General features: G+C 42.7%; 2 protein-coding genes across 5 annotated transcripts in view; one reads left to right on the plus strand and one right to left on the minus strand.

Moving 5' to 3' along the window:
- The window catches only part of ARHGAP21 (Rho GTPase activating protein 21), a 144,992-nt gene extending 120,232 nt beyond the window's left edge, over positions 1–24,760 (plus strand). For all 4 annotated transcript variants that reach the window (XM_064162480.1, XM_064162482.1, XM_064162481.1 and 1 more), the window contains 17 exons: positions 6,895–7,053; positions 7,606–7,708; positions 7,798–7,834; positions 8,290–8,415; positions 9,652–9,936; positions 10,992–11,056; positions 11,138–11,286; positions 13,086–13,228; positions 13,325–13,480; positions 13,588–13,666; positions 14,120–14,193; positions 14,280–14,369; positions 16,658–16,783; positions 17,013–17,054; positions 17,384–17,489; positions 19,310–19,341; positions 22,152–24,760. In XM_064162480.1, coding sequence (XP_064018550.1) covers positions 6,895–7,053; positions 7,606–7,708; positions 7,798–7,834; positions 8,290–8,415; positions 9,652–9,936; positions 10,992–11,056; positions 11,138–11,286; positions 13,086–13,228; positions 13,325–13,480; positions 13,588–13,666; positions 14,120–14,193; positions 14,280–14,369; positions 16,658–16,783; positions 17,013–17,054; positions 17,384–17,489; positions 19,310–19,341; positions 22,152–23,879 — 3,500 coding nt within the window. In that variant the 3' untranslated portion in view covers positions 23,880–24,760. The remainder of the gene's footprint in view (positions 1–6,894; positions 7,054–7,605; positions 7,709–7,797; positions 7,835–8,289; positions 8,416–9,651; positions 9,937–10,991; positions 11,057–11,137; positions 11,287–13,085; positions 13,229–13,324; positions 13,481–13,587; positions 13,667–14,119; positions 14,194–14,279; positions 14,370–16,657; positions 16,784–17,012; positions 17,055–17,383; positions 17,490–19,309; positions 19,342–22,151) is intronic.
- The window catches only part of KIAA1217 (KIAA1217 ortholog), a 501,320-nt gene continuing 494,670 nt past the window's right edge, over positions 19,044–25,693 (minus strand). The window contains exon 22 of the mRNA XM_064162493.1: positions 19,044–19,232. Coding sequence (XP_064018563.1) covers positions 19,107–19,232 — 126 coding nt within the window. The 3' untranslated portion in view covers positions 19,044–19,106. The remainder of the gene's footprint in view (positions 19,233–25,693) is intronic.

The raw sequence follows: 25,693 nt of genomic DNA on the forward strand, positions 1-25,693 counted from the left end.
ATAATTACGTAAAGTAGATATATGAAGAAGTTCTTTGTAAAGACAATGGGAGCTGTCAGGGCTGTAAGTACTTAGAAACAACCAAAAAAAAGCTTTTCAGAGGTGGTCTTTTGAATAAAGGAGGTAGGCAGTCATGCTGAAGCCAGGCAACAGTAGGTCTTCTTTCTAAATCATGTGGTTCAGGCTTGGAAGCCTTTTTAATTATTGGAGCTTTTACCCATGGTTGAAGGGTAAAAGATTGTAGGTTGAAGTCTGAAATGCAGTAAACTGTGTTCCAAGATCTGTAACCAAGTCATTGCTGTGTGGTGTTTGTTAGTCTCTTGTGCTATCTTCTGTGATAGAAAAGTTAGTTCCATACAGCTTATTTTGGAGTCCTTAATTTTGAGTTTATTGGTAATTTCTGCTATCTTGTGTGGTAGGGGAGATAGTTCCATACAGCTTTTTTTTTTTAATGGAATAATGAATTTTTGGTTCAACCATTCCTGCTATTTTGTGTGATAGCATGATAAGTACTATATAGCTTCTTACTAGTTTGAACAATGAAGTTTTAGTTAATTGGTTGTTTCTGCTATCTTGTATGATAGCAGGGTCAGTTCCATATAGTTCATTATGAACTTGAAGAATTAATGTGTAAGTAATTGGTTATTTTTGCCATCTTGTGAGACAGCAGGGTTAGTTCCATATCATTTATTACTGCTTTGAGCAATTTATTGATTATTCTTTAGTTGGCTCTGCACAGCTCAAACTGTATATATGAGGTTTTAATTTGATTATGGCAAGCTTTTAAGAAGAATGATCTATATTACTGTGCTTGTGCTTACCTTAAATTCAGCTGCTCTAGAGGTTTGTTGGAGGTGAAGGGCCTCTGAGATAGATAAGGGGGATTTGTTTGTGGTTTTATCTTCTTGCTTGTGCGTGGATGAAGATCCTCTTCTACCTCCAGTATCTCGTCAACCCTCTCTCCTTTCTTCCTGCATTCATCTCACTGATACCTACTCCTTGTGACTGCTCTCCACTGCTCTGCTGTCCCCTAGTCTGCTTGTGGCTGTCTCTCAGTAGACGTTGCTGACTCTCTCATGTCCTGCCAGCTGCCAAGGTGAAGAAAGGGGCAACATCTCCCTGTAGCTGTACCAGAAGGGAAGTACTGCCTGTAGTAAGCTGGAGCAAACCCAAACTTGGAAGCCCAAAGGAGACAGTAGACATAGGACAAATGTTTAATGCTTCCACATGCTGTATTTAAGAGGAATACTTTGGAGGGGGGAGGTGGTGTGTGTTGTGATGGTGTAAAGTTTGCCATGGTATCCTGGACTGTGGAGTGCTTGGATAGCCCAAGAAGGAAGTTGTTGACAAAGTAGCTTGGAAGTAAGGGAATGCCTCTAAAGCCAGCCTAGCTCCACTGCCTCTTCACATCACTGGCACATCCTCTGTATCCTTCAGTGAAGAAAAGACTTTTATTCCTCTAACGTGTGCTTGATAGTTTTGTGTTGCCTTCTCTACCATAACCCAGCAAACCTGCAATGTGAGATTCATTCTTGGATTATACCCCAAAAGCCATAACCTGTAGTTTAGAGAGAATTACTGAAAAAGTAAAGGCAGTGGTTAGAACACTTACTGTAGTGGCTGTCAGCTAGAGGCCATCCTAATGTATGGAAACTTTGACATCTCTGTCTCTCATGGATGAATATAAGGGTGGTGAGCCATTGGAACATGTTGTCCAGGGAGGTTGTGGATGCTCTTCCCTGCAGGTGCTCAAGGCCAGGTTGGATGAGGCCTTGATCACTCTGGGCTAGTGGAAGGTGTCCCTGCCCATAGCAGGGGGTTGGAGCTAGATGATCTTTAAGAGTTCTTCCAAGCCAAACAGTTCTGTGATAATGTTCCTGTTGTCTCCTCTACTCCTTTCCTTTGGGGACAAAGCAGTTGTGAGTTCTGCAGAAGGCTGAGTTGCTTAGAGCAGCCGTTGAGACAATTCTACCAAACCTCTGAGTAACCACAATTACATTAAATACTCCAGGGGCATCTTTCCACACATACCTCACTCCAGAATTGAATATAGTTTTCAGAAAGCCAATAATGCTGAAGTGCTGTTAGCTTCTTCAGTGCACATAGCTTGGGAAGTTTTATGTGAATGATTTCTGTGTCTAGGCGTTGCCTGGGGAGGTAATTGAGACTCCATCCCTGGGGAGATACTCAAGATTAGCCTTGACAGGGCTCTGGGCATCTTGATCTAGTTGAGTATTTCCATGCTGCCTGCAGAGGGGGTTGGGCTAGATGAGGTTTGGAAGTCCCTTCCAATCAGACCATTTTATAGTTTTATGCTGTCTCAGCAATCTTCATGTGGAAAGCAATTTAAAGCTTGTTTTTAAGTGTGTGTAACTCCACAGCTATTATATTTTTATTATTTGAATCTTTAAATGAGATATTAAATTAGTCTTTGAGTTATCTGCTGCATTAAGGTTTATAGCAACATATTCATGTTGTTGGTTTAAACTGCAGTGCCTCTGAAGTGTTTTAAATGGCACTATGGTCTGCAAGACACTTACTAAGGAATATAGTTCCCTGTTAGAGTCTTTTGAGGTGCTGGCAGTCTTACAAGTAGTATCTCATGTCCAAAAGGGAATTAATCTGAAAGATGAGTTTAGCCATGGGAAACTGGTTTATTCTAGTCACTTTCTGTTACCAGTGGAGAAGGATTCAGCAGTCTGAATCCCTGGGGGTTGGTGGGAAAAATCACTTCTATCTGTTAATGATAGATCAAGCATCTTCTGAGAGTTCACCAGTCTCTGAAACAGAAAACCAAACCAACTCCATAATCACAAACAACTTGGATAAACAAGGAGCAGTTAGGGCAGCTGCAATGCAACTAAACTCTTATGTGTCCTTCCAACCCAATGAAATGCACCTGAAGGTGCTGAGAGTTGGCTGATGTTGTTGCAGAGATACTATCATCTTTGGAGGATCCTGAGCTAAGGGAGGTCACTATTAGCTGGAAAAAAAAGCCAACAAGTTGTGCAGCCATCTGGAAATAGGATGAAAAGAACAATCTATGGAAGGCAGTCAGTTGGCCTTACCTCAGACATTAGGAAAATTGTAGCATTGGTCCTCTGGAACTTGCTTCTGGGTGCATGAAGGAGAAGGTGACAGGGAGTGACTAGCGAGGCTTTACCAAAGGTAAAGTGCTTGACCAAGGTGATAGCCCTTGATAATGAGGTGACCAGATGAGAGGAGAACACAAGGAGGTAGCCCACCTTGATGTAAGGCTTTTGTCTTTTCTCTGTGACACCATCTGTTGTGGAATTTTGCAAAATTAATACTCCATATTAATTTTGATCTGCAGGCAAAGATCTTTAATAACTATGAAAATTGGTTATTAGCATTAAATCTCACCAGAAAACTTATTTACAAGGTTCAAAATGCAGGATTTGGATCGGATATGCACACAAGGAACAGACAAAATTAGAACACTTTAAGAAATAACTAACATGCAAACATTAAAACTGCAAAGAGGTTCTTAATTTCAATTATCTCTCTTGCCCACCAGGGGACTTGAGAAGCTCCTTTCTGCTACTAAGACAGAAAAGCACAATAGAATCTAGTTACAGAATTTCTTAGAGAGAGACTTTGAATATTTACTCACAAAATAGCATCACAGTACCCAGACTTCTGTCCGTGTCTTGAAGCCGTTGCAGGCAAAGCAGAGCATAATGCAGCAGGGCAGAGCAGGCACAGCAAAAGTAAAAGCAGGAGCATGCATGTGGCAGAGCCTGTTTAATGTCATGGCTGCCTGAGCCACACAGATTCACCAGTCAGAGTGGCTCTTTGCCAGACCATAGTAGGTGAAGTCAGGAGCTTACTTTCTCTTACTTGGGAGGAACAAGTCTGAGCAAGTCTTGGACCCTCAAAGTGGGTGTCTGCAAGCCTTTTGTCTTCTCCCTGCATTCTGCTTCCTCTCCCCCAGCAGAGGGAAGGGACCATGGGATCATGCCTGGACAAGCCAGGACATGTATCTTCCCCAACACCGTCCTTATGCTGTAGTCTAGATGGGTGTAGTGTTGGCTACGTAGGTAAACTGGGTCATCAGGTGTGAAGGGTGGTGGTGAAGGGTTCATGTTAGAGCTGGAGGCTTTTTGCAGGGGGTCTTCTTCAGGGTCTCATTTAGCAATCTTTATTAGGGAGGAGATGGGGTACGTTCCTTGGGGAGTGTACTCCAAACTAGGGCTGCAGTCAGTACAAGCACACGCAGAAGGGCTTAGCCTGGAAGGATGGTATGAGAGGGACCTCTAGGAGAACAATGTCCTTGAATTTCTAGAAAAGGCAAACCTCCTGCAGTGGGACCAGCACCTTCGTGATGACGAAGGCTAACACCATGCTGGTTTGCCCCAGCAGGAGGACAGCCAACTGAAGCAAATCATTCCCCTCTAGTTGGTGCTTTTTGGGCTTAAGCTGTAAGCAACCTGTTCTGAATTAAATGCTATAAACAATGATGTTAAATATTACATTAATCATGGTAAAACTGTTTTGTATCAGTGTGGTAGGGTCTGATGCAGATCTCTGATTTTTATTCAGTGCCTTTTTTGGTGTGCATTTCTTTACAAAGAAAGGTTCATTCCTCATTTGCAGAGTGAGGATGATATATCCTCTTTGTCATTCTTTGTCTCCAATGAAATCCTCAGTTTTGAAATCCCTGGTTCTGTATCAGACCCCATTTGGTGTGAATTTGTCTTTTCAGAGACCAAGCCCAGCATTAACTGAGGCAGTAACTGATACATGGTGGTTTGCTATATGATCACTTTATGTCCTGTAAAAGCTTGCCATTAGCTGACCTTCAACCTCTTGGGGGTTGAAGAGAGTTGTTTCTCTCCTGTATCTGTGTCATTTCCCATTTCTTTAAAGCTTGCCTATTTCTAAAGCCAGTTTCAATTCATCTGGGGCCCAGATTTGCTGCAGAGTACTAATTTGAATAATTGTTGTTAATTTCAAGGACTTAGAAACTAGATGTCCTCAGCTGTATTTAAGTGTTGTGGGAAACTGTGTAGTGTTGCCTAACACTTCTGTATTCACAGCTTGCACAGACTTATTTCAAGCAGCAGTATTTGTGTAACTTTTGGAAGTAGAGACTGTGACATTTGGAGATCAGTCTGTAATAGGAGTAACTTCAAAGCTGAGCACTTGCAGTTTGCATGCCATAAACCTAATTAATTGTACAGCATGTGTTTATATCCCTTAGCCCATGTTACTGTGCTTCTCTCAGGGCTTGCTGCAGGGAAACGGAGCAAATGGAAACCAGCAATAGAACAGTGAGCTGTTGTAGTCTGGAAGTGTAAGTGTGCCTGAGGTGGTTCCTATCTCCTAGATGCTGGAGAGAAGAGAGCTGTAAATGCTTGTCATTTGTCCCTGTGGGTAGAAGCAAACTGTAGAACCATAGAATTGTTTTGGTTGGAAAAGACTTCTGAGATGGAGTCCAGCCACTGACCTAACCCCACCATAGCCACGTGCCCCAAAGTGCCGTGTCTACGCGTTTTAATTCCTCCAGGGATAGTGACTCCACCACTTCCCTAGGCAGCCTATTCCAATGCCTGGCCACTCTTAACAAACCTCAGACATTTTTTAGGCTGTAGTATCACAGATTTGCTGCAAAGGGTTGTGGTTTCCCTTTTTATTGTTCCTAGTTTACAGCTAGGTTGTGGTTTGTTTGTTTTTTTGGGAGTTTTTTTGTATGGTTGTTCAACATAACCTGAAAAGTTATGATCATTTCCACTCTAGACAAGTTAGAGGGGTTTTATTGCTGGAGCTTCCTGTATTTTAATTGTTTATTGCCTTGTTTCCCATGTACATTGCCCAATTTTGATGGTACAAGTGCTGCCTTAACTGTTAGTGACTGTTGGGGCAGCACAATGCAGCGCACGCAGTTGTGCTGGCACAAAGCAAAGAATAAACCTCTGTCTGTGAGTGTTCATTGCTTTCAATAGGCTTTTCAGTGGCTCTGCATATTACAATTCCTAGCACCTAGCATACATTCATATTCATTACAGCAGCACAGTTCAGCCCCTTCTTTGCCTTTCATTTGGCGTTTTTTCCCCCTCCATCCCTTCTTCTATCAGAGCACGAGGCGGGATCACTTTTTCTAGTACCAGTGATGTGCTCTAGCAGAGGTTACAAGTCTCTTCTCAGGATGCCTGAAAATGTATCTTTTGACTACTTCTTCCATCTTGTAAAGAAGATGTTAAATACTAGAAATACTTGAAGCCTTTTGGAAGCTTTCATGATGACCCTTGTGGCCGTTGAGACTGTGAGGTGCTGGGCATGTATGGCATGCGACCGTTTGTATGAGCAGTTAGTGGAAGAACTAATTGGTAGGTACTGGTGCCATCTCTTGAAAATGTGAATGCTTGCTGCTTCGTTTGGATGGGGTGGGGGGAGGTGATTCTTTGCATGTGAGATACCTGCTTAAGATGCTCTTCTGTTTGCTTAGAGCTTGGCTTTTTTTACTTAAACACTTCTTAAAACAAATGATTTTAGGTAGTCTGCCCATCTTTTGTTGTAGGAAGTTTTACTTGGCCTTTCTCTTCAGGTTTCGACTTACTGATGTAGGCAGTTGTGTTTCACTGGTGCACATAAAACTAGTCTAGTTGAAAATGATATTACATGAGTTCAGCAAATAATTTCTATTTCACTCACAGCAAAATCTGTAATTGAGTATGATGTTCTTTGCCCTCATCTCTGATGGAGAGTTAACATCCCTGTGAAATCAGACTTCTCTCTTCCAGAATACCGTTGATAGTGTGAATGTATTGGACCCTTTAAAAGATTGTTTAACATCCGATAACCTCAACAATGAGAAGTTCAGTCTCTGTTTAATGTACTTAATGTCCTACTGTATGGTGTTACCTTTTGCAGATGAACCAACTAGTCCTAGTATTGACCATGATATTGCACACATTCCTGCTTCTGCTGTTATTTCTGCATCTGCTTCTCCAGCACCAGCTATAACGACTGTTCCTCCCAGTCCCACGTCTCCAGTCCCTTTAATTCGGCGTCAGCTTTCACACGATCATGGTGAGTATTCATTTCTTGTTCTTTTTCCCCTGCCTCTCCTTTTACACTTTGGAGAACAAGACTGAAAAGTATGTGCCTTATGAGGAAAGGCTGAGACCACCTGGAGCTATTTAGTCTGGAAAGGGGAAGACTGAGAGGGGGGGATCTAATAAATGTATGTAAGTATATGAGGGCTGAGGGTCAGGAAAGGAAGGGACAGGGACAGTCTCTACTCACTTAAGCCCTGGAATAGGCCAAGGGGCAATGGATGCAAACTACAGCCCAGGAAGTTCCACCTCAACATGAGGAAAAACTTTAGTGCAAGGGTCACAGAGCACTGGAACAGGTTGCCGGAGAGGTTGTGGAGTCTCCTCTGGAGACCTTCCAGCCCTGCCTAGATGTGTTCCTGTGCCACCTGCACTGGATTCTATGATCCTGCTCTGGCAAGAGAGTTGGACTTGACGATCTCCAGAGGGCTCTCGTATGATCCTGTGATTGTGAACTCTTTATTTCTGGAAATAAACTCAAAAATATGATTTAGGTTCTTACATACTCAGAACCTTCTGTCTGTAGAATCCATCCGGCCGAGCATCTTGGATAGCCAGCCTGCTGCAAAAACGGAGAGATCGAAGTCGTACGATGAAGGACTGGATGACTACAGAGAAGAGGGAAAATCGTGAGTTCATCCCTAAAACTCACTTCATTTGACACCTGTTTTTAAAAGTGTGTGAAGTCTCATTTTGACATTCATTCTTCTCTCTACAGATCCATGAAGCATGTGTCTAGTTTAAAGGGCATTAAGGTAGGTAAAAAATAAATGCCGGCTCCAAAGAATTGCACATACTGCTGTGACTGGTTGTGGAGTTGTACAACTTCATCATACAAAGGGATGACTTAAATGCAGAGTGAAGTTTATTGAAATTGCTGCTCACCAAATTGTCTGGGCTGTGTGCATCGCACAGACGTGGCCTTTTCTTTTTCCGTGCTCACCACTACTCCTTGGTTTTCATTTTCCTCAGCCACTGTAAACAAAGCACATCTATGATGTGCTTTTGTAAAATCTTACTAATGAGTTTCAGCCTTCTGCAGTTTCTCAGAGTATTCATGAGATGCATGAGGTCACTGTTGTATGGAATCTTCAAAACTTATCTTTTCCCTGGAGGATACTTGGTGGGGCATTTTTAAAGGGATGTTGGGATTGTAAAGAACTGTTTCAGAAGAAACATTGTGAGGTTTTCTCTGTGATGCTTTCTTCAGGTCCCAGACAGCCAGAAATCTTCAGAAGACTCTGGTTCCCGAAAAGATTCTTCTTCAGAGGTCTTTGGTGATGCCTCCAAGGAGGGATGGCTCCATTTTCGTCAGCTTGTTACAGACAAAGGAAAGGTACCTGTCACGTTTGGTGTTTTAACCTAGCACAGGTTTTACAACAGTAAAATCTAAGAATCTTGAAGCTTTTCTGTTTTGCTTTGTTAAATATTTTTTTGGGGGATATAACCATCAATAAGACAGACAACATTTCAGACCTGTTGGAATATTGACATCAGTGAATTCCTGAATATCTTTTGCAGACTGCTGTCTGAGCTGTCTTAACTTTACATTTCAAACCATCTGTGAAGTTAACTGATTTCTAATGACTAAGTAACAAGAATCAGTCCCTTGATAATTGTAATTAGTGATCCTTCTTCTCCTCCTTGCTAATAATGAAAAGATACCTGTAGTTTTTGAGACTGTTGTGGAGCTGAGTTCAAGTTAACCTTCTGCACAGCTATGAACTAACACTTAAGGAAAATGGGTAGTCTGGAAGTGCAGCAATGTGTAAATGTGAGTCTGACTTGAGTGGAGGTTAAAAGACATGGTCAGAAGTCTGCCCAGTCATAGAATAGCTTGTGTTGGAAGGAGCATTGAAGATCACCTAGTTCCATCCCCTTGCCAGAGACAGGGACACCAAAATACTTGATTGCTTTACTAAATTTGTATGAATTCCTCTGTGAAATTGTAGTCACAATCTGCTGCTCGCCACTGTCGTAGGTGAGCATGCACTTAATGGGTGATTTGGGTGAGGGGGGCATGTTGCTGAGCAATTTGCTGCTCTAATGGAGAGCCCCTAGTGAAGCCCAGTTTTGTGTAGCCTTTTCCCACAGGTCATTCAGTGAAGGCTGACATCATTAATGTTTATAAATTTGTAAAGGGTAAGTGCCAAGAGGCTGGAGCCAGGCTCTGCTGGGTGATGCCCAATAACAGGACAAGAGGCAATAGATGGAAGTTGAGGCATAGGAAGTTCCATGGAAACAGGAGGAAAATCTTTTTCCTTGTGAGGGTGACAGAACACTGGAACAGGCTGCCCAAGGGGGTTGTGGAGTCTCCCTCTTTGGAGATATTCAAGACCTGCCTGGATGCATTCCTGTGTGATCTGGTGTAGGTGATCCTGCTCTGGCAGGGGTGTAGGACTGGATGAGCTGTCGAGGTCCCTTCCAGTCCCTAACATTCTGTGTTTCTTAAGAATAGTGCAGGTAGGCAATTAGTCTTTTGTTTCTGGCACTTCTGGAAGTGGTTTCTGTGATCCAGAAACATCTGCTGTACCAAATGAGCACACTAACAGGCTGGTTGATGTTTTTGCAGCGAGTCGGTGGGAGCATTCGGCCATGGAAGCAGTTGTATGTAGTTCTTCGAGGTCATTCACTCTCTTTGTACAAGGATAAAAAAGAACAAGTGACCTTGTCTGAAGAAGAGCAACCTATAAGCATCAATGCTTGTTTGATAGACATTTCATACTGCGAAACCAAGAGGAAAAACGTTTTCAGGCTCACCACATCGGACTGCGAGTATCTCTTTCAAGCTGAGGACAGAGATAATATGTTAGCATGGATTAAAGCAATACAAGACAACAGCAACCTAAATGATGAGGTAATCATGTAATATATAATGCAGAAGCCATGGCTCATGTCTTCTAATTAAAAATTGATTGTATTTTCTTGTAATTAATACTTCAACAAAAGAGATGATTCGCAATTAAATGATAGACCAAAATGTATGCAGGAGCATCAAAGAAAGAGAGGGAAAGGCAAGGCAACTGAATAAACAAATTGAGTTTTAAAGAGCCTGATAGAATCAGAGAACAGACTTTTGGAGTAAATGAATTCATGTTATTGCTGACTTGACTAATCTCTTGAAAGGCAATTGCAGGATTGAAACAAGCGCGTTCCATCTTCAGACTTCATTGCACAGCGGTGTGTGCGGTGTGGTGGATTTCTGAGCAGTTAAAAAGTGAAGCTTTGGAGGATGCCTGTTATTTTTTTTTTAATTAAATGCTTGTTTTCATGATTGAAATGTCATAATACTGATTACAAAAGATACACATACATTGTTGTACATAATGTTATCAGTGTCTGTCCCAATATTGTCCTCACTGGTTTGTCATTTCATTGGTGAGTAACAGAGGAATATTTTCATGTCTGGTCACGCACATCTGCTCAGATTTGAAATAATTATCCAAAGGAAAAGGGATTAATACACATTATTAGTCAGATGGATCAAAGCACATTGGAATTCCTGCCTGTTTCAGCTGTATATGTAGCAGCAATTAGTTACATAAGTACTGTGTGCACAGAGGATTGGATTTGTCAGAGCAGGCCGCATGTTTTCTGTTTAGATTTACTTTGAATTTAACAGGATTTAATCAGATTCTATTGCTTGAGGGGAAAAAAGTCTAAATAGCAGCATTGAACTTGCAATTACTGCAGTTTTCCTCATGATTATTAGAAGCTTTGCCCTTACTGTTTTTAAGGGATTTCTGCTAGATACTGATTAATTTTTTTTACACTATTTTTCAGCCGTACTGAAATGTTAACTTTTCCTGGCAACAGACTGCCTATGAAGAGTTAATTCTAAGTATTCTGAAAGTAAAGAAAATGTTTGTTATATTTTCTGTGGTTGTAAAGGTTCTCCATTTCATTTCACAGGATACTGGTGTGACAAGTAGGGACCTAATTAGTCGAAGGATTAAAGAGTACAGTACGATGATGAGGTAGGTGATTTCTGTATTGCCATTAGTATTTGTAGACTTCTTATCTAGCTTTTTTTGTTGAAGCAATGTGTTTTGTTTCAGTTCTTCAAGCAGCAAAACAGAGCCATCTCCCAAAACACCTCGCCAGAGTCTAAGTATCAGACAGACTCTTCTTGGAACTAAAGCAGAACAGCGGACCCAGAGCCCACATTCTCCTAAGGATGAGTCTGAGAGGAAGCTTCTCACTAAAGGTCTGTATAGTGGTTTTTTTCTGTATATACTCATAGCCCCAGTGTAAGGCCATTGAGGTGCCATTCTCAGCTTCTTCTAAATCATCAAGGTACACGGATGCAAACCAAGGGCTTTCATAAGTTGCAGCTATGATCAGTCATTTCTTTTTACCTACTGCGTTCAGATACTGCCTTAGATTTCAGGTTTCAGATCCCTAAAGCTTTTTATTCCGGTCTCAGTAAGGTTTTAGATTTCTGTGTTTCCGTGCAGCTCTGTGTAGTGTTAACAGAGATAAAGTACAAATGTTAACCTTCTTGTGACCAAAATTTTGCCAAGCTTTGAAATTAATTTTGTGAGTAATTCATACTTTTATCTCCAGCTGATGTGGAAATGATAAAGTGCATTGGTGAAGAAGCCAGAATTTTCCATGGAAGTGCTGAAGTAGAGAAGAACACACATTTATTTTGTCCTAATCTCTAAAATACTGGAGTAAAAACTGTCATTTTTTTCCAGAATTAATGCATACTCAGTTCTGGAAAAGGTCCAAAGAGCAGGCACTGCAAATTTAAATCATTGAATGAACTCCATCACATCATGTCACTGTTGTAAGGATGTCACATACAAATTCAGGCAGCTGTCTGAGCAGTCGCTTCTGATCCAACCTCTTTTGAACAGCCCCTCCTTCGATTTAAGCTGTGAGGCAATTCTGGTTTGTCTTACAAAGAAATATCCCTTGGGCTCCTGCTATGCTGCAGATTATGTAACTGGATTGCAGATGTGAAATGGCAAATCTGCTGAAAGACTATTTCCAGAACCACTTGACTGAGAAGTAGGTACTACAGACTTGCAGTGCAAGACAGGTGGGAGTTGTCATTTACTACGTAGAATTGTAGGGTGGCTTAGGTGGGAAGGAACCTTAGAGATCATCTGCTCCAGCTTCCCTGCCATGGGCAGAGACACCTCTCTTGGCTGTTCAAAGCCTCATCCAGCCTGGCCTCAAACACACCTAGGGAGCTTGTGTCCACAACCTCCTTCTTGAGCAGCCTTTTCTGGAGTCTCACCACTCCTCTGCTGAAGAACTTCTTCCTAAGATCCAGGTTAACTCTACTCTCCTTCATCTTGAAACCATTTCCCCTTGTGCTAATGCCACACGAAAACAAGTCCCTCTCCAGCCTCCTTTAAAGATTAATCATGAATGGTGTAGGAGAGGTAAAGTCTTATGGAACTTTTTGTCTGATTTTCTTTTTTGGTAGAGAATTTTTATATGTGCTTGAGTTCTGTTTGAAAGTATTTAGAGTGCACAGGTCTGCACAGGTGAGTGCATGGCAGTGTAGTTTCATAAAGCTTTTGGCAGCACTGTGATTCAGTACAGACTTGATTTTGCTTCATTAAATGTAGGTAGTGTTTTGAGGTTCTAACATGATTTTTGTACCTTTAGTCTTAAAATGCTGGAATTTCACAGTACCATCCAGCTATTTGTTATAAATCTGGGCTGCTAGTATGTTCTAGTGTGGTTTTTTGAGTTACAGAAGAACAAAAGAAGGTGGTGGCCTGGTGGTCATAGAGGTGTTGGGTAGAAGGTTGGATTTTGTGATCTTAGAGGTCTTTTCCAATCTCAACACTTCTGTGATTCGATAAGGTATGTTTAAAACAGCTTAATAAGTTGTAGGAATCTGGAGCTGATAAAAGAAGTTAAAATGCAGTAGATGTCATTTAACCTTTGCAAACCCATCACCTGTATCCACAGTACTTTTGGGGACTTAAATGTTCCTATTTTTCTCCTTTATTTCCTTATTTGCCCTGTGATAACAACCAACAGATGAGACAAGCCCACCAAAAGACAAGGGAACGTGGAGAAAAGGCATCCCAAGCATCATGAGGAAGACGTTTGAAAAGAAGCCGTCTGCTGTAGGAACATTTGGCGTCAGACTAGATGACTGCCCTCCAGCTCATACCAACAAAGTATGGGAGGACAGTTTTTCTTTCTCTTGTGACTTTCAAATAGTTTTTCTATTAATTCCTTCAAAATATGTATATGTCACTTCTCCTTTTCCTCAGTATATCCCCCTGATTGTTGATATATGCTGCAAACTGGTGGAAGAGAGGGGCCTGGAGTACACAGGCATTTACAGAGTTCCTGGGAACAACGCTGCCATCTCAAGTATGCAAGAAGAGCTCAACAAAGGCATGACTGACATTGATGTCCATGATGATGTAAGTCTTCGATCACATTATTTGTGAGCTGAGCTCCCAAAAGCTTCTGGTTGTGTTGGGATTATAGAAATATAAAGCATGTCTGTCCTTTTCTTCTAACTGTGTAGAAATGGCGAGACTTGAATGTGATCAGCAGCCTGCTGAAATCCTTCTTCAGAAAGCTCCCAGAACCCCTTTTTACCAATGGTAAGCTGCTGATTTTTGTCTTTAGCAATTGCTGTTGAACAGTTACAAGGAGGCTGGAGAGAAGATCTGATGGAATCACCCTCACTATAATAAATGTCCTCTTTCTTCCTTAAAAAGCAGGAAGTCATGGTGATCATAGAACTTAAGAATGGGACAGAATTGTTCTAATGGTGAAGGAATTACATATTTCAAGAAAAAAATAGTTCAATTTGCAGTTTTACTTTGCAGTATCCTATGAAAGTTGTGTTGTTTACTACCCTACCTCCCATTACTCTCTCATATGTAATATAAGAGGCTACTTTTTATGACTTTGAAAGGTCATTCATCTATATATATATTACCTGTATTCATGGAATGTGGGGAACTTTGAGTGGTGTAAGTGTGTGCATGTGTGTGGAGAGATCTATATATATAAAAAATACATGTGATTCATTTCTGCTTTTTTTCCCCCAGACAAATATGCAGATTTTATAGATGCCAATAGAAAAGAGGATCCTGTTGAGCGTCTGAAAACACTGAAGAGACTGGTAAGCTGCAGCCAGATGTGTTAGGTGCACCACCACGTTAGCATTGAATGTTTCATGTTCTGAATTATGTTTTGTTCTTCTTTCAGATTCATGATTTACCTGAACATCATTATGAGACTCTCAAGTTTCTTTCTGCACATTTGAAGACGGTAGCAGAGAACTCGGAGAAGAACAAGGTATCAGAAACAAAAGTACAATGTCTTTGGGTTTGGTTGGTTCATTTTGTACAGGATTGCATCTGTTAGGATTGATAACTTAATTCTGTAGATAACATCAACGTTTTTGCTATGTTGTTTTTTTTTATCAGGCTAAGGACCCTCCTGCCAAATATGACTCTGTTTAGTGCGATTTAAGTTTTATTCAGACTGGTATTAAATCTTGTGGGAGTAACTGCTTACATCCTACATTTATCCCAAGTCTGTGCATTTTATACAGTCAGAGTTTACCAGGGCAGGGCACAGGTGAATGTCTGTGACCTGAAATGAGCCTGTTGACAGAGGCTATCCCATCAGCTGTGTGTGAAGCTTGGCTTCCTGCATGATTCAGTCATTTTTAAGACCAGGACTTACTGTAATTACAGAATCATTAAGATTGGAAAAGATCTCTTAAAATCAAGTCCAGCCTTCTACCCAACTCCTCTGTGACCACTGAACCATGTCTCAAAGTGCCACATCTACTTGCATGTTTGACCCCACAGAAGATATTTTGAAAGAAAGAAAATAGATGATATAAGAGGTGACAGTTGCTTGCTACAGGTTCTTAGTCCATGGAGTGAAAAAGAGTTGGTTTGTGTGAGGCGCTTCTGTGCGTGCTTTAATCCTGCAGTAAATGCAAATCATAGCATCCCCTTTAGCTCTCAGAGAAGGGCATTTGAATGCAGGACTCTGCTTATGGCTGCTTACCTCAGGGTAAGTAGGTGACATGGTGGCTTGTTATTTGGCTGCCAATGTGCAGGGTACAGGAAAAAAACAGATGTGAAATGATGCTTTAAAGAGGAACTTATGACCAATTTTCAATCAGAAAGTGCTTCAGTTCTAGTCAGTGTGGTAGGTTACAACATCACTGGCACAATTAATACCTTCTAGTTAAATAACAAGAAAAAGGATGTATGTGTATTTAAAAAATAGTTAATTAATCATAGCTTTTAGTGGAATTAAGCTGGCATTAATAAGGAAGTGATAATAAATAATCATGTTTAAGTGCAGTGCCTGAAGCAAACCATTTTATGGATTTGATAAGCTGTATAAATGTTGTTTAAATAATACTAATATTAGAGAATATATAAGGCTATGACTATTCAAAGGCCATAATTCACCTCAAAAAAGTGAGTATTAGGGGCTTGTGTCACCTTTTCAGCTTCCTTCTGGTAAGCACAAGGACCTCGCCTCCTATATGTTATTATAATGTTATATATTATTCCATGTCACAACAGTCAACTAAGTCACAAGTAAGCAAAACTAGAAGGTAAAATAGAAGGTAAGTATTCTACTGCTGCTTTTATGGAATTATTTGTCAGCTGTAACATGAAAAATAAGTGGGTGGTTTATGTTGTGACATGATTGCATAACTGTGAGTCTTGTCTCATGAATATATGTGTTGGGTCTGAGATGTTGGTTGTTGCTGCCTGCTCTAAAGTAGATGCAAACTGAAAGAGCTCTTTGTTGAGAGACATAATACAGTATTTGATTGCCAGCTTCGGTTTTTTTTTGTCATGTAAACATTCAAAAAAAACCCCAAACAACAAAACAGGAAATTACCAATGCCCTTTCAGGTTAAAACCTTGAGATGTCAGTGTTGCAAAACAAAAGAAATAGTCTTCAAGGGAAGAGGTAAAAAAATACCCAAAACAATTCCTCTGGAAGTTTGAAGAGTATAACTGAGCTCTTATGTTTGCTGTGATTGTGGAGCTTGCAGTGGGTTAAGAAAAGTGGAATTCTGAATTGTGGAAATTAGAAGATCATAGAGCAATTTGGGTTGGAAGGAACCGTAACGATAATCTAGTTTCAACCTCCTGCCGTGAGCAGGGGCACCTTCCACTAGCCCAGGTTGCTCAAGACATCATCCATCCTGGTCTTGAACACTTCAGGGAGAGGAGGCATCCACAGCCTCCCTGAGCACCTGCTTCAGTTTCTCACCACCCTCACTGGAATGAATTTCTACCCAATATCCAGCCTAAATCGTCTCTCTCCAAGCCTCAGTCCATTCCCCCTCATCCTGTCACTACGAGCCCTTGTATAAAGTCCCTCCCCACATGCATGAATGGATCCAAATATCGAATGCATTTATTGCAGCTGCATATAGGAGAGCTTTTAGTGTAGTGTAGCATCCTGTCAGAGTCATCAATGTGGCTTTAAAACTCTTGGTCCCTATTTCAAGTGGTTCTCAGATACCTTAATAGTGTGCTGTTACTGTCCTTAGCCCCTGTTATTGTCAGTGTACGATGTGGAAATATTTCATTTCTCAGATGGAGCCAAGAAACCTGGCAATAGTATTCGGTCCGACACTCGTGAGGACATCCGATGATAACATGACACACATGGTTACCCACATGCCAGACCAGTATAAAATTGTAGAAACACTCATCCAAAAAGTAAGTGGGTGCATTTCATTCTTTATAAAGTAAGGTTGTAGCCAGATCAACCAGCTGCTCTCTCCTTGGGCTACTTTGGGTCTGGTATTTATCCTTCACGCTCCACAATAGCACTTCCCCCTCCCTGCCCACCCCTTCCCCAGCCCAGTAAATGTCCCCGTTTGTTTGTTCCACCTTTGGGGTTTTGTCTTTCCTGTGGGGTTTTCACCTTGTTTATTTTAAATTGTAGCATGACTGGTTTTTCACAGAAGATGATGCTGAAGAACCTCTTGTAAGTATTATGTCCTGAATATTTGCTTTCTGATTAGCTTAGCTTAGACTCTGCTTCTGCTGCCTCTAGAACGTTTGTATATTTCTTAACTGCATCACTGTATGGTTTGCTCTTCAGAAGCACCTTCTTAGCTCTCCAGTCCTTACAGTAATGAATTAAAATACAAATTAAGGCAAGCCATGCATTTGTTTTAAAAGCAAACTGGGAAAATAAGAAGCCATGAGGAAAGCCTGTCCTCAGGTGAATCATTTGAGTTTTCTAAATGCTGTTAAATCGTGATGAACTATTTGTGAAACGATGATGAAGAGATCTTTGTTTATTAACTATAGACAGCAGTTCAGGAGGAAAACACAGTAGAATCTCAGCCAGTGCCAAACATAGATCATTTACTCACCAACATTGGAAGGACGGGAGTATCTCCTGGAGACGTATCAGGTAACTCTTGCCCGGACAGCCCCTAGGCTAGAATAACTCTTAACAACTCTTAAATACTCTCTTAAGTCACTGTGACTCTCTCTTCCTATCTTTTTTTCCCCACTAATAAACATTTCTTTTTCTTCTCTTTTCCAAAAGATCATTAACACCTCTTAAAGACTTGAATTGTTGGTAATCATGCATGAGACAAAATTTGGAAAACTTTGTTGCCTACCAGGAGTCTTAATGCTGAGAAGCTGAGGCTTGCACGTAGTGTTTTATTTATTCACAGTAACCCATGCACTCATCATCCTGAGGGGAAGCAGATCCGCTGCTGTAAAGTGGTTTGTTGTGATGGCAGAAAGGTTGATCTCCAGAGCGGTTTTCAGGTTAACCCTTCCCAATGCTAGGAATGCAAAAAAACTTTGAGTTGTGTTTTTCTTGTCGAGTGATGGACACTTTTTAATGATAATGTTGCAGTATGTCTATACTAAAGCTGATTTCCTTCTGTTTATAAATGCCATCCTCTTTTGTGGCTAAGGACAAGCATTGCAGGCTCTCTTTTGGTGACTTTTTTCCTCCCTCCTTTCACTCTACTACTGCACTAACCCAGCATGTTGTATCCCACGAATGTTACCCCTGCGTCTCCAGCTTCTGTTTCAGTTCTCAAAGAGTGGTTCAGCACTTACTGAAACAATCACCTTTTATACTGATGTTGTGACAGGAGAAGTGGGAGGAGTCTATCACACGGTGATGTCATTAGTGGATTCTGTGATGTCACTGGTGGACAGCTGGAACTGTAGGAAGAAGGAGGACTGTTGCCCACACTGTAGCTGCCTTGTCTGCAGAAACCCCCGTTTCTTGTAAATGGAGAACCAACCAGTTGATCTGTGCTGTAAATTTTCATTTAAGAGTATTTTAAACAGATCAATGCTACTTTTTAAAAGTCTTTCTGCTGTTTCTTGTTATCTCTGAAGCAGACCCTGAGGAGAAATAGCATGGTATGGTCTACCAGTCTTTCTAGTCATAAAGCATTAGCCATGTGTCAAAAAGGGGTGTGGCAGGGGGCTCAGCTCTTTCTTCCTAGGGAGGAAGTTCCTAAAGCTTGGAGCATCCAAGTGCCTATTTTTTTAGTCGCTGTGCTAGCCCCTTCCTACCCCCTTTGTAACTGTATAATCTTGGGTTTTGCCAGACAGTGCAAGTATGGTGTCCATTTTTCATTTCATGAGAGCGCTTGTTGTAGAAAAGGACAAAACTGGTAGTGGCTGGAATCTAGCCCATTTCAAAGTAAAATTTTACATGTGCTTGGAGGTGGAGAGGGATGGATAATTGGGGTTTCCTCACAAAAAACAGTTAATTCCTTTTAAAAACCTGACAAAAAGACTGAAGACTACATAGCCATGATTCTGTCAACAGTGCTAAGCCATTCAATTTTGCTTTGCGTCTCCCAAACCTCAGGAGAGTACTCGGTACGATCCTGAAAAGGTCTCTCAGCTGCGGGTTTGCAGGGGCTGTACACTTAAAACATGGAACAAACCTTAAACCTTAGTGTTTCTGTTTTTGTTTTATTTAGAAGAACAGGGCTCCTTTGCCATTCCTATCATTGAGCTGATTCTGCCTACAATTCACAGCATCCTTTCATGGCGGTGGCTTTCTGTGGTGCAGCTTGCATCTTTGTGAGCTCTGACTATTCACTCTGTTCTGGTTTTGATTTGCTTCACATTTTGTTCTGTGCTTGTCTTTTTTCCATAAGTCCAGCATTGTCTGTAGCAACAACAAGAGGAAAAACAAAAGTGCACAGAACTGAGCAGAATTGTTTCTTCTTTTTAATTTTTCCACAGATTCAGCTACTAGTGACTCAGCAAAATCTAAGGTAAATCCTTTCGTGCAATGATGTGGTTACAAGCTTCTGAAACCTGTTAGATACTTGCTTGGTTTAGTCTATCACCTATATGCAGATGTACCACAGAGCTTATGTAGCATGCTTTTAATAAGTGGATAACGTTCTCACCAAGGAATTTTAGGGTGTTACATTGGAGAAGCTGCGTGCAGAGAACTGCATCTGCCAAAGCAGTTGGCTGCACATGAACAGCATTGCTCCAGCTCTTGCAATTGAGAGTGCTTACCTCCTTCTCACATCTCATTGAGTAGAGAGAAATGCATTTAGGATGTTCCCCCTCACCACTGGCATCCTGCTTACTCCCAGATAGTGTTTCACTGTTTTCATTGACACAAGTGTAAGTTGGATGTAGCCTTTTCTTTGTCAGCATAGTAGCTGCTCCAAAGGTTTAGGCTCAGAGTTGCTGTGCAGACTCTGCCTAGGAAGTATTGCCTGGGAGGACAATGTAGTAGACTTGGGGAACAAGTCTGGAACGTGGCAGTGATTCAGTCCTGAGTAGCGACTTGAGGACAGCTCTTTCAGTCTCTCAGGCTGTGCTTCAGTAGCTGCTGGCCCTGGATGTCTGTAACAGTGGGTGATGTGGCAGCATACGGCTGACCTCACTCAGCTGTGAGCACAGGGGACAGCTCTGTGGTGTGTGTTCTGGGCCTCCCCCTTGGAGCTGAGAACAGGACTGAATACATCCACCTGGATCATTGTTGAGATGCCAGCCCAGCTGCCTTCTGAGGATGCTTGGAGGCTCAGACACTGCCTCAGCAAAGCCCAACTTGCAGGACATGATGTCATGCTGCCTGTGCCAGGACACCGTGCTGTTTGCAGGTCACGTACTACTGACCACCATACCTATGAGCAACACAAGAGCTTGCTTACTGCTCAGCCATCCCTGCTTGCTGCCAGACACACTCCAAATGTCCTCCTCTAGCTGGCTGCATTGCTTGACATCATTCTTGGTGAGAATGACATGTACCTGTTCCAGCTTTGTGAGAAAAACATGTAGAGCTTTCCAGTCTTTTGTGGAGACAGTAGCCAGTGCAAGAGCACTGCATGAGGATTGGAAATTGCTGTAGTCATCTGGAAAAGCAGTGGTCCGTTGCCAATCAGTTTTGACCACTGCCCAGTCAGTTCTAGACTGGCATTCCTCTGCCGTCACAGCAGTTCAGCTGTCACCTGTTCTCCAGAAGGTTCTTTGTCCACACCTCCTGTAGGCAGACACTGTGCAGGAGACCAGGCTGTCATTGGACAAGCTGCTCAGATGTTTGTTTCCTGGGGGCTCTCAGCAAGATTCAGTGTCTTCTGCCTACCCTGTCTTGAGCTCTGCATCAAGAGCATGGGAGATCCTTTATTGTGGAGCTGGAAGTTCTGGAGAACCATGGATGTTTTTGCTGCTGTTGACTGAGCTGTTTCTCCCAGCTCTTCCCTGACCATGTTCACACAAAACAGATGAATGCACCTTTGATGAAGCTGTCATGGTCAGTATGGCCACTGTGTGATTGTTTGACCTTGACTTGTGAAGTCAAGGAGTGGCATCACTGGCACCATTTCTGGGTACAGCAGAAGCTGTTTGCTCAGATGAACATACTGCATCTGTTCAGTGCTTTCCTTTGACTAGTCAGTGCCTTCATGCTGCTGCATTAGACACCTGCTCCAGCTGACTGCTCCATGGGGGCTGTCAGTCTGCTGGAGCAGAGAAGGACCTTGCTGGACAGCAGCTGAGTAGTTAGGTGGTGACTAGCGGGCATTACTTTTCCCTGTGTTTAAGCATATTCTCTAGGTATCTGACATCACTAGATGGTGTCATAGCTGTTTGGTGAATGCTACCATGAGAATAGCTCTTTGCCCTGCTTGCCTCCCTTTCTGCATAGCTTATCACTGCTGGGCTGACTCTTGCATCAGGTCACAGAGAGGAGCCAGATATATGACCAGGGAGTTAAGTTTGGGTATCTGACACCTAAACTGCTCTTGTTGATCCCTGGAGAGATGGCAGATTTCAGTCCCACCAGGTTAAAAGTCTCTGATGTGAGCAGCAGCCATACATCATTGCTGTATTCTCTCCTAATGACTCTACAGTGTGCAGACAGCACTGGTCAGTGCCAAAGGAGCAGGATGGTAGCTCCTCTGAACCTCCCACTCTTGGCCAAAGTGGCAGTGGGGCAATAAGTAGCAAAGGTGCATAGCTTTTTGAAGTGGCCAGATGGCTACTGTCATCACAGTGAAAATAGTTTCAAATATGTTTTCTGCAATGGATTGTCCCTCTGCTGATTTGTGCAGTTCTAAAGTTGATTTCTGTTAATTGTCTATACTTGTGTCAAACTGGAGTTTAAGGGAGTAATAAATTGATGTAACTTAAAAACTCAGCCTGAAAGGTGACAGATGAGATGTAAAATGGCTGGACAAATGAGCCTTTTCACACGGGTGGGACTTGAAAAAGGAGGATTTGGAACCATGCTCTTGCGTCTTCATCTGTGGAGCAGTTTGTGTTGCAAAGCAGCCTTCAAGAGGTTGCTTGCTTCAGTGGAGCCTGTTTTGTTACTTAACAACCCAACAGCTGTATTTACACATGAGTCTTTGTTAGGTTGAAGGGATCCAGGTAACAAGTGGAATCCTTGGGGTGAAAATTGACTGTTTGGGCAATGCCATGTGGGCTCCAGAAAGAGCAAGGAAATATTTCCTGAACAAAGCCAGCCTTTCTGCTGAGACGCTCAGGATGTGGTTTTCAGAACTCTGAGGCTAACAAATGCTTCTTTTGTGATCGCTAATCATGCCTTCTCCCTTTGTTGTACCAGGGTTCTTGGGGGTCTGGAAAGGATCAGTATAGCAAGGAACTGCTCGTGTCCTCGATTTTTGCAGCAGCTAGTCGCAAGCGGAAAAAAACAAAAGAGAAGCCCCAACCCAGCAGCTCGGAGGACGAGCTGGATAATGTGTTTTTCAAGAAGGAACTTGCAGAGCACCCTCGTGGTGACACAACGAAAGAGGACATGGCTAAAGGGGAGAATGAGAGAGAGGTAGGGAGAAAACAGAGGATGTTTGTCGTGAAGGAAAAAGACAGCGGTGTTAAGAAAGATGTGAGTGTTGTAAAGGATGAAAAGAAGTCGTTAAAGAAAGAAAGTGTCCTGTCAGAGGAACCTTCATTGCCTTACCATGACAAATGCACAAAATCCCCCAATCTCCACTGTCTGCCCACCCTGCAGAAGAGTAACCCAAAAATGCCTGTCTCGCAATCTTCTTCCCAGGTTGAGGAGACAGTGTCTGACTCCGGCACTATGCTAAGCACTTCCTCCCAGGCTTCCCAGCACAGACACTCATGCAAAAAGGTAGTCAGCCCTGAAATGAAACACGGGGAGTTTCTAGCAGCTGATGTCAGCTCCATCACCTCGGATTACTCAACGACTTCATCTACCATGTATCTCACTGGATTAGATGCCAGTATGCTGAGCCCTGAGGTGCAGTCGGTGACAGAAAGCAAGGGAGAGGATGCTGATGACGAAAGGAGTGAGTTGATCAGCGAAGGGCGTCCGATGGAGACCGACAGCGAAAGTGACTTCCCTGTCTTTGCCACCTCTGCCGCCACCGACAGGCTGGCCAAGGGGAAAGCTCCGGAGGTGGTAAAGACCAGTCGGAGGAACTCTGAAGAAAGTGAAGTCAGTTGTACTGAGGGCAGCTCCACGCCAAAGTTAGAGAGCCGCAGGCTCTTCAGCTCGCACAAACTGATCGAGTGCGACACGCTGTCCAGGAGGAAGTCTGCGCGGCACAAAACGGACAGCGAGGGCTCGGGGGATGCCAGGAGCGAGAAGGACTTGCCTGCTGTGACCAAGATGTTTGACATCATGAAAAAAGGGAGATCCACCAGCAGTTTAGCTACGTCAGCCAGAAGTGAGGCTGACAAACAGGAGCCCACCTGGAAGCTTAAAATCACCGACAGGTTAAAGCTGCGGCTCAAGTCCTCTGCGGATGACATGTTCGGAGTCGGGAATCAAAAAGCTAACTCTGCAGAGAGCACCAAGAGGAAGAACATCAGGAGAAGGCACACGCTTGGGGGACAGAGGGATTTTGCTGAGATCAGTGTCCTGAACGCATGGAAAGCTCAAGAGCCGAGTCAGAGCAGAGAGAGAGAATCTGAGCTTTCAGCTGTGAATCGGCTGAAGCCAAAATGCCCAGCGCAGGACCTCTCCATCTCGGACTGGCTGGCACGAGAACGTTTACGCACTAGCACAACCGACCTTAATACGGGTGAGAGTGGAAAGCCCAGGCTTGAGAACACTACCTTAGCAGATGGATCCAAGGTAGAGCTGCCTTCATCTGCAGAGGTGCAGGCAGGTGAAGCCAGTTCTTCCAGCAGCTTGACTCTAGTTAACAGAACACCATCTTCGGGACCATTTCAGCCACCAGACCAGGTAAATGGTGACAATTACCAGAACATGAACAAAACCAACTTTAGCCCAGCAGTTGATGCCCATCCTCATAAACTGTCTGGCACCCAAGTGGTTAGATCTCGATTCTACCAGTACCTTTGAAATGGGGGAAGCTATGTCCACTACAGCAATTCAGTCACTTACTGTTACACTTCCCAGTAACTCAATGTGTGTGTGTATGTGTGTGTGTGTGTGTGTACATATATATATATTTTTTTTTCCTGTACTGTTGTTGTTATGCAGCCTTCATTTGGGCTGCTTTCATCAATATGCTCTGTGGAACGTTTTCACAGTGCATTACCACAGCCAGAAGAACACTAAAGTTTAAAGTATATATATATATATTTTAAGAAGAAAGAAAAAAAAAAAGAAGTATATTTGATGGCTGCATACAAATGTTGAACAAAGCATCTGATGCTACACACTGTGTAGTGTGTCTGTGGTTTTTTGGAATTGAGAAGTCTGCCTGGCATTGGTATGCAGAAAACTTGGTTCTTTTGGTTTAGTCACTAACAAGTGCCTCATCATAAATTCATTTGGTTTGTTAGGGTGCCATACTGTTAATTAGAGGAAGTGATTTCCAAGCAGATGAATGCGTTTCACCCTTAACGAGTTTCACGGCGTTTTACAGATGTTAACACCGGTGGCTACAGAGCTTCCATTCCTTAGGCATTCCAGTTCAATATTTGGAGTTTTATATTTCCAGTTTTAATACAGATTTTGAGTTTTATGTGACTTGAATTTTTAATCTTTCTGTAAAATAAGTAACTTAAAATGTACATATTACATGTGTATCTTTTCTTCAGATACCAGATTTGATATAAATGTTGTAACATAGGCGTGTAGATAGTGGATACTGGATGGAACTGGTTTCTTTTATTGAGAATATAATTCTGCATGAAAACCTAATGAGTCCAAACCTGTATCATGCCTGTGTGCATACCCACTTAAACACTGGAAATAAAATTGTTTTGGTGACTCTCTGCCTGAGGCCAATTCATTCTGATGAACGAGTCCTGGTTGTCGGCTGCACTCAGTGCTTGCCCTGCACTTGTTCTTGGAGAGAATGGTTGGATTTGATCTTGAGGAAAAGGATCTGGAGGTCCTAGTGGATGGAAGGTTGAAGGCTGACTATGAAGCAGCAATGTCCTAGTGGATGGAAGGTTGAAGGCTGACTATGAAGCAGCAATGTCCTAGTGGATGGAAGGTTGAAGGCTGACTATGAAGCAGCAATGTCCTAGTGGATGGAAGGTTGAAGGCTGACTATGAAGCAGCAATGTCCTAGTGGATGGAAGCTTGAAGGTTGACTGTGAACCAGCAATGTGCCATTCTGGGGTGTATTAGAAGTGCTGTGGTTAGTAGGTCCAGAGAAGCCTTCCGCTCTACTCTGCTTTGCTGAGGCCACATCTGGAATGTTGTGTCCGGTTCTGGGCACACTGGTTCAAGAAGGACCTCAGGGGATTGCTTGAAAGAGTCCAGTGCAGAGTGGAGTGGAACATCTTCCTTGTGAGGAGAGGCTGGGATTGCTGGGGCTCTTGAGCTTGGAGAGGAGGTGACTGAGAGGTGTTCTCATGAATGTTTGTAAAGGGTGAGTGCCAAGAGGCTGGAGCCAGGCTCTGCTGGGTGGTGCACAAGGGGCAATAGGTGGAAGTTGAGGCATAGGAAGTTCCATGGAAACATGAGGAGGAATTTCTTCCCTGTGAGGGTGACAGAACACTGCAACAGACTGCTCAGGAGGGTTGTGGAGTCTCCTTCTCTGGAGATTGAAGACCTGCCTGGGTGCATTTCTGTGTGACCTGCTCTAGGTGATCTTGCTCTGCAGGGGTGTTGGACTGGATGAGCTTTCAAGGTCCCTTCCAACCCTTAACATTCTATGATTGCATGGTACAGGTGTGCACTCTTTATGACCTGGCAAT

This window comes from Pogoniulus pusillus, chromosome 23 (genome assembly GCF_015220805.1).
Source record: "Pogoniulus pusillus isolate bPogPus1 chromosome 23, bPogPus1.pri, whole genome shotgun sequence".
NCBI classification, from domain to species: Eukaryota; Metazoa; Chordata; class Aves; order Piciformes; family Lybiidae; genus Pogoniulus; species Pogoniulus pusillus.